The 13,049-nt window shown below is 36.4% G+C and overlaps 1 protein-coding gene across 21 annotated transcripts; it reads left to right on the top strand.

The window, feature by feature from the left end:
• Positions 1–788: 788 nt before the first annotated feature.
• On the top strand, positions 789–12,727 carry tcea3 (transcription elongation factor A (SII), 3). 21 transcript variants are annotated; one of them, XM_079894448.1, is made up of 24 exons: positions 838–1,028; positions 1,381–1,467; positions 2,168–2,230; positions 2,574–2,679; positions 2,844–2,952; positions 3,147–3,311; positions 3,392–3,490; positions 4,267–4,353; positions 5,804–5,887; positions 5,980–6,087; positions 6,186–6,287; positions 6,571–6,660; positions 6,800–6,910; positions 7,018–7,071; positions 7,504–7,563; positions 7,739–7,804; positions 7,909–7,980; positions 8,903–8,962; positions 9,291–9,448; positions 9,581–9,642; positions 9,759–9,908; positions 10,621–10,767; positions 10,909–10,980; positions 11,092–12,727. In XM_079894448.1, exons 2-24 carry the CDS (start codon positions 1,399–1,401, stop codon positions 11,098–11,100), a joined length of 2,103 nt encoding a protein of 700 aa, XP_079750574.1. In that variant the 5' UTR covers positions 838–1,028; positions 1,381–1,398; the 3' UTR covers positions 11,101–12,727. The 21 variants fall into 21 exon arrangements, with proteins under 21 accessions (XP_079750588.1, XP_079750576.1, XP_079750587.1 ...); XM_079894459.1 differs by lacking the exon at positions 838–1,028 and adding an exon at positions 1,271–1,295; XM_079894462.1 differs by lacking the exon at positions 1,381–1,467 and having other exon boundaries at positions 789–889.
• Positions 12,728–13,049: the final 322 nt, after the last annotated feature.

The raw sequence follows: 13,049 nt of genomic DNA, 5'->3' as shown, positions 1-13,049 counted from the left end.
GGTTGCAGTTGCTGACTGATGTGGGGTGCTTGAAAAGGGTAATGATAGATCTGTTTCCCAGAAATCTGCTAATTCAGCACATTTTAAACGTATGTTGATAATTTTATATCATTTATGCAACCATCGAAGCCATAGAGGTTATTTAGGATGAAGACATTGGAGAAAGCACACACTTGCAAGGTAGGTGCCACAACATATTTGCTGTGTTATTTTAGGACAGATGTCATCTGAGGTCATCCCATAAGTGATCGACATTGAGCTTTATTTTAGCCTCTCAAACATAACAATAAGTCATCCAGGCCCCACATCACAATTTTCCTATGGAAAGAGTGTGATGAAAAGTGTAGGATGGTTTATGAAAATCCATTATCACCCTCCCACAAGCTGCAAAATAAAGCCAAATAGTACATTCCAGGTTGTTTAAAGCTTAAGTGTCTGTGAATATTCTCTATATTACCACAGGAAATACAATGTTAATTTGTCAAAAGGAGATGTTGACTGACAGTCTTCCAATTTTTATTTAAAAGATGCCATGAAAGTCAATGGTTACCAACACTGTCCATAACATTCTGCCAATCTCCAATTATGTTTCAAAGAAGAAAGTCATGGGATAACATGAGGTTGAGTAAATTATAGTAATTTGTGAGTAAACTATTTCTTTAATCATTTATATTTGCAGTTAGTTGCACTGCTCTTCCACAGCAGATGCAACCGTTCAGAGGACATTAATATATGACACAGTGTTGCCATCTGCTGCTTAACTGTAAAACCTGTCGAGTTTTTATTGCGTACTGCGTAGTCTATTGAATCAAATGCCTCAGAACTTGCCTCTTGTTTACCACACACGGTCTGATGCTTTTGAGGTATGCTTGCAAATGTCCAGACATACGTGAGTGAAATCTGAGTTACTCAATGAACATTTAAATAACAGACTACAAGTTAGTATGGAAAAAATGCCATGGAAGTCAATATCTTATTTTGTGTTCAGCAGAAGAAAGACATTTATACAGGTTTGAAACAACTTGAGGGTAAGTAAATGACAGAATTTTCGTTTTTGGGTGAACTATCCCTTTAATCGAAAATAAATAAATAAAAAAACAGACATGAAATACAATAGACCCAAGTTACAAAGTTCATGGTGTGTCCCTCCTAACAATCAAAGAGAACTTTTAGCGCTCCCTGGTAACATCTATATTTAGGAAATGTCATAAATCCAAATGAAATTGATTGACAACTCCGACTGTCCCGAAGGCCCCGCCCCCCGACTCAACTGACCGTGCAGGAGCAACTTATGCGTGGGAACAAAACTTCGTACATTTCGCTGAATTAATAAGATTTATATGACATAACGTATTAAACACATCTCATTTTCACTTACAGCGTATTAATGCGCACACAATGTCACGAGAGGAGGACCTGTTGCGGATTGCTAAAAAACTAGACAAGATGGTGTCTAGAAATAACATGGTGAGATCCTAATTTTGACGCAACGCTTCACGCTGTTTGTTTGTGCGATCTCTGCGCATGCTGCTTACGAATAACTAGTTTAAACTTTTTTGCATGTGTGTTTGCGCCGTTTTAATTCTGCTTAATTAAGATACAGACGTGCACAAGCGTTGTTTAATTTGGTTGCTAGTGAGAGAGACATAATGTGTGTGTGTAATAGGACTACAGAGACGCATATGCGAGTGACAACAGGTGTTGGCTGAGGATTGAGCAGATTTACTTTAGATTTATTCAGGGCAGCAACAAGAACGAAGACAAAAGTGCGCCATTATAGACAGTTTAGTTGACGCTGTATGCAGGTTTTTGTTAATACTTAACAGTATGTATTGGATTCCTCGTAGTAAATGGCACAAGGTCGAGGAGGGGGTGTGTGTTTTGGCCGACTTGAATAGTTTTACGCGCATGAGCACAGAATTTAAAGGGATATTCACCCAAAAATGAAAATGAAACTTCTGCCATAACTTACCCACCCTCATGTTGTTTCAAACCAGTATGATTTTTTTTTTAAATATAGTGTTGCAGACCAAATGTCTGAGAACAGTAAAAGTAACAGTGATGTGTTACCATACAAAATACATAAATACGTAATACGTAAAATACATAAAAAATCATAACAGTTACTTAAGTAATTAAATAATTGTTAATCTCCCTTTCTGTGTAGGACGGAGCTCTAGATCTTCTGAGAGAATTGAAAAATTTCAACATGACACTGAAGCTTCTTCAGGTATGTCTGCTGGATCAATTAAATTGACATACATTACCGATCCCTGTAGGAAAATATAGCTGCAAATCAAAGGTATCACAAAGAGCCATATACACACACAATGCAATCAATATGGAGAATGCAAATAAAATATCAATGTTTGAGTAATATGGAGGGATTTATAATTAATGTTAATTTTTAAAATTATGTGTCGTGAGAGACTTATGAGACTTATGAATGATAAAACAGATGATACATCAGATAGATCAGTGCATACATGCTGCTGTTCTTTTTAATGTAATCATTGGTTGTCTTACATCTCTTGCTATTGTTTGTCTAACATGTAATATTTACTTTGTTCCAGGATACAAGAATTGGCATGTCTGTGAACGGAATAAGGAAACATTGCACAGATGAGGATGTTGTCAACTTGGCAAAGATTCTTATCAAAAACTGGAAGAAGCTTTTAGGTAAGGGTAATATTTTAATGAAAAAAATATTAAAATCAGATACAGATCAAATTGACTCCAAATCCCATTTAAAAAAGGTTCATAATACATTCATGTTATTCATATATGCAGTATAATATAGTCTGGCTTAATATTTTAAGTCATACGCCTTTTGTCTTTGTCAGAATCAGCTCAAAATCAAAAGTCTGAGAGGACAAATGAGATGAAGAATGGCAATCATCCAAGCAAGGCATCAGGGTCACCCAACAGGACTCCTCCTGAGAGAGAGTCCAGGTATGTTTGCTAATAACAGGGTAAAACATGGAAGTATTCCAGACTTTTTTGTACAGTGTAATTGAAAGCTTTAGGAACCTCTTCCTAAAAGCATACACGAGAGTGGCCTATTTTGTTACTAACATTGATTTACGCAGAGGTTGAAGCTAGCAAAGTGGTTTGCGTTATGAAGTATAACCTGTTTATCTCGTCAGTCCACGTAGATCGACAACGGAAATTAAACCAGACTTAGACTCCAACAAGAAACTCGATGAAAAACACAGAAGAGAGAAACGAGATGCAGAGCTCAGGAACAGAAAACAAGAAAGTGACCCGAAAAAAGAGAAACAATCTATTAACAATAAAAAGGAGCTAGAGAGGTGAGAAGCCCTACTGCTGTATAAAGCCTCTCTGCTCATTCCAAACTGTACCATTAGATTTTTACGTGTATTCTGTTTAGGAAAGATGCACTGAACAGTGATCATCTTCCCTCCGGAAAGACGCATTCATCTCAGCCCCCCAAGTGTCCTCCTCCATCTGGGGAAGTGAAGAGGGAGAGGTTAGGGCTTGTGCATGCGGTTGAAGCATGTGACTGTGATTAGGAGGAACCACTTGTACGACATAAAAACAAAACAGAACATGAAGCCATATTATTACGGTGAAAGTATCAGCGTTTCAAACTCATTTCTTATTATCTAGGAAAGTTTAAAATGTCACAAACTAACAAGGTCATGGCAATTGCATGAATGGCATTTTCTTCTGGACGTTAACATTGTAGTTTTTCTGGTGATAATGTTAAGCAAAAAATCTGAATTTAAGAATTGACTTCCAATTAATGTCCAAAAGGATGTTGAATTCAGTTTGAATTGGACAGAAAGTGGAATTTACTGAATTTATTTACATAGTCACACAATAAAAACAAAAATGGTTAATTTCATTATACATTTTTTGGACGAATTATGCCTGTTTCCCCTCCAGATTTCTAAAATATATATATATTTTTTACATTAATCAGATAAACTTAAAGTTAAATACTCAAACATCAAAACAATAAAATGGAAAAAAATTAAATAATTCTCAACAGCACAACAAAATGTCAAACATGTTATAGTTTAAAAACTACTCTCCATAATCATTTATATAATCCTTAAATTAAAATTGTAATTACAATTCTAAAACCTGTTTTCTACCTCAATTACAATTCAGGAATATCCTTAAAATATTCTCAAATCTGAGTGGTGTACAATCCTGTTGACATAATTTTGTTTTACTTTTCCCACTTGTATGCTGGGCAAGCAGAGTTGCAATGTAAGATGAATTTTTACTTTTGTTTAGGAAAGATGCTCCCGTTGATTTTTTCCCTCCTGCTTCAATCATTTCTCACCCTCTAAGACGCTCATCAGTAGATGTAAAGAAAGAGAGGTCAGAGCTTTATGCTTGTGTTTGGACATGTGTTAGTTAAGAATACGTCATTGTAGTGTGAAAAGTTTTATTTTCTGATGCAGTCTATAAGGCTATCTACAGTGATAGCTGATACAGCAAAAACAAAAATACACTACATTTCAAAAGTTTGGGTTCAGTAAATTTTTTTTTTTTTAATGAATACTTGAATTCAGCATGGAAATATAAATTTGATCAAAAGTGACAGTAAAGACATCTATAATATTACAAAAGATTTGTTTCAAATACATATTGTTCTTTTGAACTTTCTATTCATCAAGGAATCCTCAATAAAAAGTGCCCACAAAAATATTAAAGGGATAGTTCACTTTGAAATTAAATTTTGGTATGTTTTAGCTTACCTCAAGGGCATCCAAGATGTAGGTGTCTTTTTTTCCGCAGTAGTTTCAATTTTGATATTTTTAGGTCAAACCATTCTTGTCTGTCATATAATGCAGGTCTGTGGTCACTGTCTCAAAGAGTATGCACAGAGTCCAAATTAAAACAATTCCCCATCGTCCAAATTAAACAATTCCCCATCGTAAGTACACATTGATGGCCTAAGACACGAAACGAGCGGTTTGTGTGAGAAAACGAACAGTATTTATATCGTTTTTACCTCTTATACACAGCCACGTCCAAGTGATCTGAGGGCGCGCGCGCATCCTGGTGTGTGACGTGTACGCAGACTGGTGCATAGATATATACACTAGATGTCGCCTTAAAGACATTTATTCCAATGAACTGCCGTAGACAAGGCGACATCTGGTGTATATATCTATGCACCAGTCTGCGTACACGTCACACACCAGGATGCACGCGCGCCCTCAGATCACTTGGACGTGGCTGTGTATAAGAGGTAAAAACGATATAAATACTGTTCGTTTTCTCACACAAACCGCTCGTTTCGTGTCTTAGGCCATCAATGTGTACTTACGATGGGGAATTGTTTAATTTGGACGATGGGGAATTGTTTTAATTTGGACTCTGTGCATGCTCTTTGAGACAGTGACCACAGACCTGCATTATAGGACTGACAGACAAGAACGGTTTGACCTAAAAATATCAAAATTGAAACTACTGCGGAAAAAAAGACACCTACATCTTGGATCCCCTTGAGGTAAGCTAAAACATACCAAAATTTAATTTCAAAGTGACCTATCCCTTTAAGCTGCACCACTGTTTTCAACATTGATAGTAATGAGAAATGTTTCTTGAGCAGCAAATCATTATATTAGAATGATTTCTGAAGGATCATGTGCCACTGAAGACTGTAGTAATGATGCTGAAAATTCAGCTTTGCCATCACAGGAATAAATCCCATTTTTTAAATATACAAAAACATTAAAAAATCTTAATGACCCCAAATTTTTGAATGGTAGTGTACGTGGAGTTTAAATGCTGAATTTGGTTGTTTACGTTTCTTGCACAGAAAAGACACTCTGGGTTCCTCACAGTCTCTTCCTCTTCAGTCTCATTCTACTAAACGTCCCTTCTCAGATGGAAAGAAAGAACGGTTAGACATAGTGTTAGAAGTGCATGCAGTGAAAATATCTGCTTTCATGTTGAATCAACACTGCAATGAGGCTGGCTTTTTTTTTGTTGCAGGAGAGACACACATGAATTTCTTTTTCCTCTTCATAATCACTCTCATCCTCCACTTCCTCCTCCTCCTATTCCTATCCCTAAGCGCTCATCAGAGGTGAAGAAAGAAAGGTCAGGGATTGCTCTCAGGAGAATGTGTTCATAATTTGTATTATTTATAAAAAATGTAGTAAATATAGGGAGTCACCACTAAATATCTATTTTCACAGGAGAGATCCTTCTGAAACTTTACCTCCTCCTGCTCCTATCCTTTCTCTACCTCCTCTTCCTCCTCCTCCCAAACATCCATCACTAGAGGAGCCCAGAGAAAGGTCTGAACACCTTTCAGTTTAAGTTCATGGCCCTCTTTTTTGATAAAGAGGTTTTTTTTAGAAGACAAGAGCACAATATTATATAATATTATTGCTTTAGTTTGGTTTTTGTTTGTTTTATTTAGTAAAATAGTGGGAGTGGCTCTCAATGATCCAGTATTCAATTCAAAAATTGTAAATTATAATTTCTAGTTCACTAGATGACCTATTATCGCCACAAGTTAAAGTTTTTCCCCTTGTTCTCATTTTAATGCCACATTGGAATTGTATATTTGTTACCTAGGGCAAAGAAAGCAATTGATCCGAATGCCCCTCTTCCTCCTTTACCTTTCAATCTACATCCTCCTCAGAAACGAGAGATGAAGAAAGAAAGGTTAGGGCTTGGCGTGTTGTCTTTTTGAGTAAACAAAGTACTTTCAGTCGCTTGCAACATTTTTTTTTTAGCGTGACAGTGTTCTAACAAAGCGCAGTGTTGTTTGTCTCATAAATAATCAGTGACTTTCTTTGCTTAGAAAAGAAACAGCGGATCCCAGTGCTCCTCTCCCTCCTGTTCCTCTCCATCTTCAACCTACACCTACAAAACGTCCCGCGTTAGACACAAATAAAGACAAAGAGAAAGAAAGGTTAGGGACAGAGGAAATGAAAGCATGTTGACATGAATAGCTGTGTGCCTGTGTTTTTACTTAATTACTTCTCCATCTGAAGAATAACTACAACTGTTTTACTATAGAAAAGACACATCAGACCCGAAGCGACGGATGTCAGAACACAATGAGAAAGATAGGTCTGAAACATGATGAATACTAACCCTTGAACAACACCATTGTTGAGTGAAATTATACTTATAAGTTGCACAATGTGTCACTAAACCATTGGTGTTATTCATTTAAAGGGGTGGTTCTCCCAAAAATAATAATTTTGGCATCATTTACCCTCATGTTGTTTCAAACCTGTATGACTTACTTTCTTCTGTGGAACACAAAAGGAAAATCTTGGACACTGCTTTCATACTGCATAAAAGTCATCCAAATGACTTGTGTGCTACATACTCAAAGAAAGCCATACAGGTTTGGAATGACTACAATGACAGAATAATGACAGAATTTACATTTCTGAGTGAAGTATCTGCTTCATTCAATTTGGATGAAGTCTTTTCTTGGCTTGTGGTGATAATTTTCGCCATCCCAAAGTGCTGAGATGATTTTCTTTTTCTCAGAAAAGACACAAGAGAGAGTAAACCACTTAAAAGACCGTCAATGAAGCTCAAGATTGAGAGGTTTGAATTGATGTTTTGCAACTGAATGTAGGCAGAGGGCAGCAGAAGTGCATGCATTGTTGTTATTTTGTCTTGGGAGTTTGAGGATGGTTGCAATTTGCAAGACTTGTGGATTCATGTTCATTAAAACAATATAATTTGACACCAAAATTCCCTACTCTGCTTTTATTCCTAGAAAGGACTCCACAGATTCCAAAAAGCTCCCTCCTAGAAAGCCGAGCATGGAAGGACGGAGAGACAGGTCTGCTCATGCATTACTAAAAAAACCCCATAGAAAACCAAATAAAAAGCCAAATAAAATGGTTACTGACAATCAGGCATTTGTGTTTTGCTCTTTTACTGCAGTAAGGACTCTACCGACTCCAAGTCAAGCCATCACCTTTTGAAACGACAATCAAGTGAAACTAAATTGGAGAGGTAACATGTTATAGTAATGCAGTTGGTCTTGCAGTGAAATATTAAAGTATCCAAAATAGGGATGTGTTCCAATTTCATTAACGTTTAAAAGGAAATTTTATAACCAACTGGTGGACTAGTCTAACAAACCCCCAGAAGATAGTAAAAAAAAAAAAGTCTATATGAATATCAATTTGAAATAACCTATATAATCTATATGAGTCAAATCCCATACTGGATGCTCCTGAAAAAAAAGGTCATATATATGCAATGTGCTTGCCTTGCATTTGGATCATTGTACACTAAACATAAGTGTTTAACGTTAGCCAATATTGACATATTTATTAAAATCTTCTGAATCAACAGGCAGTGGAGGACCAATAAATACAAACTTAATCACCTATTATAAACAGAATTCCTCAAATAGATGTTAGTTAACATAAGTCACAAGGTATTGTTGTTCGTCGTTGGCCCTCATAACCTGTAGTAAAACAAGACTGTAAGCAAGCTTAATTGTTAAATGAAATAGAATAAAAAACGGAACAGTTTTGTGTAGGCTGAGTCAAAATACTCCATCACCTTGCTCATCTTCCAAGTGGACGTTTAAAAAAAGTGAATGAATGAAAGCTCTGAGATAAAATATGATTTTGTTATCCGCTTAGTATGTACACTTTTCAAAAAAATGTGTTTTCAAAATGTAACACTAATGTGAGTAATTTGAATGTAGCCTTTGTAGAAATAAATAAAGCTAACCATAAACATGCACAACATTTTTTTATGTAAACGACTAGTATTTCCAATGTCGACTAGCAGCAATATCGTTTAGTTGACTAGTCTCGCACATCCCTAATTCAAACCTACTGATCCTTTACAAAGATAAATGCATGACTTTCATGTTCAACACAGAATGCGTACTATAAACTCTCATGTGTTATTTCTCCAGGAGAGATTCTACTAACTCAAGGTCTGGCAACTCACCTCAGGCCAAGAAATCTAGTGAAAGGCAAGAACTATACTTCACTGTTTTTTATTATTTACTCATTTAGATGTGACCAGCATGCCATATGGTGTTATTGTGGCAATTTGTTCTCACTCTCAACCTTTTGGATAGGCTCAGATATACTTAGAATTCTGCCTGCTTCATATTCCAGTTATAATACAACACAAAATCCCAAAGTCATTCAAATCATGACTAACAAATGATGAAAATAATGCTCACAGACAGCAGTGATCAATGGTTCTGTTGGGATGTTGGAACATTCTATCTTTAAATAATTGTCATGTGGTCATTAGAGAACTAAAAACGCCTGCTTTTTGTTTTTCCCATACAGCAAGAGTAAACCAGAGACCCCAAAGACGCCCACAACACCCACAAGCCCCCTCTCTCCACTTAGCTCCAGTGTGGGTCCTTTATCTCCTCGTCTGCTAACCGGGGATTCCATCAGGGACAAATGCATTGAAATGCTGACCGCCGCACTACGTACAGATGGTACGCAAAACAAACACTTGACACCCACACAGAGTCTGACATATATCACAGACATACTGACATTATTATTATTAGTTTTGATACTCATTATTGTGGAGATGATGCTCACAATATGCTTTTCTTTCCTATTAGATGACTACAAAGACTACGGGGCAAACTGTGAAGGCATGGCAGCGGAAATCGAGGATTATATCCTTAGTGGACATTATTGGTTGACAATTGCTTTGAAAATGAGTGTAGAATCCTCTTGAAACCATTGCTTAAAATTCAAAAGTAGATATCCTTAACTGTCCTCCTCTGCCTACATATCTATCAGGAGATAAGAGCCACAGACATGAAATACAAGAACAGAGTCCGCAGCCGCATAAGTAACCTGAAGGATCCCAAAAATCCCAATCTGCGTAAAAATGTCTTAGCTGGAGCCATCGAGTTGAGCCGCATGGCCACCATGACTGCTGAGGTAGATTGCACATTTTGGACCTCTTAAATCATTTCAATTTATAAATAATAAATAACAAAATAATAAACATAAGTTAATATATACGTCTCACCAATGCTGCATTTTATTTGAAAATGCATTCAAAAATGTCTTTTTGAATATATTTTAAAATGTAATTTATTCCTGTGATGACAAAGCTGAATTTTCAGCAACTCAACTCTTCAGTGTCACATGATCCTTCAGAAATTACTTCTGATTTGGTGCTCAAGATTTCTTTTTTATCATCAATGTTGAAAGCAGTTGTGCTGCTTTATATTTTTGTGGAAACCGTCATGTTTTTTCAGGGCGAATTGAAGGTTCAAAAGAACAGCATTTATCGCGATTTGATCAATTTAATGCATTCTTACTGATTAAATGTGTTAATTCCTTGTAAAAACAATCCTACTGACCCTTTTGAATGGTAGTGTAAGTACATTTTTCTTACCCCATTTGCCCAAAATGTTCTGATAGTTATGTTTCAAACAAGAATTACATTATTAGATATTAGATGTTAGATTGTTTTAACTGGAATATTTGTTTGCAGTTCAATAGTTTGTTTACAGTGCAATGTTGTAAAACTTAGCCTTTGAAATTAACTGTAGTCAAACAAATGTCTTCTAGCCAGAAAGATGATACAGTATATCAGAAGCCAATCTGCTGTCTATAAATGAACACTATGTTCTTGCTGCTGTAGGAAATGGCTAGTGATGAACTGAAACAGTTGAGGAACGTGTTGACCCAGGAGGCCATCCGAGAACATCAGATGGCAAAGACTGGAGGAACCACAACTGACCTGCTGCAGTGTGGCAAGTGCAGGAAGAAAAACTGTACCTACAACCAGGTACATCGATGAAACCGCATTTTCTAATATTACTGGATTTTTAGCTGTAGATATTTATAGTGCATATGAACCTAGTATACAAAGTTCTTTCATTTGTTGTGAAAATAAATATATACTGAGTAATGTTTTGAACCTTCACAGGTGCAAACTCGGAGTGCTGATGAACCAATGACCACCTTTGTGCTGTGCAATGAATGTGGTAATCGCTGGAAGGTCAGAAAAATATGTTTTTTCTTATGTATTTTATATTTTTTTATAAACCAATCATCTTACGTCCAGTAGGACAATGTAAGTAACAAGTGTCTTTCAATTTTTTTTTTCTAGTTCTGCTAACTTGAAGCCAGGAGTCCAACAACATTGACCATGCAGCAGTGGCGAGGCCAGAAATTTAAAAGTGAGGGTGGACCAATCCCTACTCTCAAATTACATCCATTTTAAAAATAGTTTGACAATTAAGTTTAGTTAAATGTGATTTATTGTCAGCCAATTGTTTCATGAAAAGAACAAAATCATAACATCAAATATCCAGTGAACAGAATTAGAACAGTAAATGAAGATAAATAATCATAGACAGAGTGTGTTTAAGGCTGGGCAAGGCTTACCCTTCCCCTGGCCGAGGGAATTTTCTCACTCAAACCACTGACTTCTGCTGCTTCTGATTGCTTTTAGAGGGAAAAGCTGCCCATAACTGCTGTTCTACGATCAGTTTTCTCAGTAATAATAGCATATTGGTGATTTGGCAAACGATCCAGTGCGTATCTGTGTTTGTGCTCTGAAGAGTGTCGAAGGTTTCTATTTACAATGTTTTTTTACATCGTTGAGTAATGCAGCCAATCACAGACATATCTGTTGATTTCTTGAACGCAATGGCCAATCAGAGGTGTTTAAGTTAGATTCCACTAACCCTGGCCCTTATGTAGCCTCGCCACTGCCATGTAGGATTCCTCATCCTTTTTTTAATTTGGAAGAGAAAGTAATATAATGGTTTATTCTACCAGCAAATGGTCCTGAATTTATAATATGTAAATTAATTATTTAACTTTTACAGAAGTACACATAGCAAAGAGTGTGTTCTGTATATTCATAATTAAAGTGAACATTAAAGGTTGTATCAGTGATTTCAGGCCCAAAAAAAAAATCATCTCATTCATCTAATCTTTCCTAACGATCCACTAGCTGCCCGCCCCATAAACATGCCGTCAAAAAAACGCGTCTCTGTAGGCACCCTAGGCTCTGAGATCTGCACACAAAAACAATTGGTTTCACCAACCACTCAAAACGAAAACAAATAGTGTTCCAACCAATCACTGACAGGGGGTGTGTGTTGTGAGGCTTTGTGCTCGTGCACGGCTGCATGCGAAGTCGGAGCTGAAGAAGAAGCTGGCTCAAAACCTCACAACACCCACCCCCTGTCGGTGATTGGTTGGAACACTATTTGTTTTGGTTTTGAGTGGTTGGTGAAACCAATTGTTTTTGTGTGCAGATCTCAGAGCCTAGGCTGCCTACAGAGACGCGGTTTTTGACGGCATGCTTATGGGGCGGGCAGCTAGCAGATCGTTAGGAAAGATTAGATGAATGTGATAAAAAAATGTTTGGGCCTGAAATCACTGATACAACCTTTAATAACTTGAGAGATGTAAATCTGATCAAATTCTACACTTTTATACTGTTTTATGAAATGCCAGTGTTATTTTTATTTTTATTTTTTACTTGATTAATTGGTTTATTACACAGAATCCTATTGGGGTCAGACTTGTGTGTTAACAAATTTAAATTCAATTTAAATTTAATTAATGAAGAGAATCCTAATCTATCTATACAGTACAACACAAAAATGCTTTTTAAATGGATCTAAACATTTTGTTTTAAATTATGGTGATGCATAAAATATTGTAGAGAAAAATCGCAAAAACTAAAGCAATAATTGTAATATTGATTTGAATAAATTATGTTGATTTGATATTTTTTGTAGTATTTTTTGCAGGCTTAAAAAGACCTAATACCATTCAGGCACAGCCATGGTTGTCCAAAGCTCATCAAATATGCTTGGTTTCTTTTCTTCAAGGCTTGTCAACCTGCCAGCCCTGTGAAAGCAGGAAATACCACACATGTAGACAACACCCATACTTTCACTCCTGAACACAAACAAAAACTAAATAAGATCCCTAACTGCAATGCTGAGTGATTTACCATTACAGCCAAAAGCGTTTAGTAAAGCACCACAGCCAGCTCCACATCATGCTGTCAAATTCCCAAAAATACATACAGGACACACCAGATCA

The sequence above is a fragment of the Squalius cephalus genome (assembly GCF_949319135.1).
Source record: "Squalius cephalus genome assembly, chromosome: 15".
Taxonomy (NCBI): domain Eukaryota; kingdom Metazoa; phylum Chordata; class Actinopteri; order Cypriniformes; family Leuciscidae; genus Squalius; species Squalius cephalus.
Note: the sequence above shows the minus strand (reverse complement) of the source record. Positions and strands in the feature narration are given on the sequence as shown.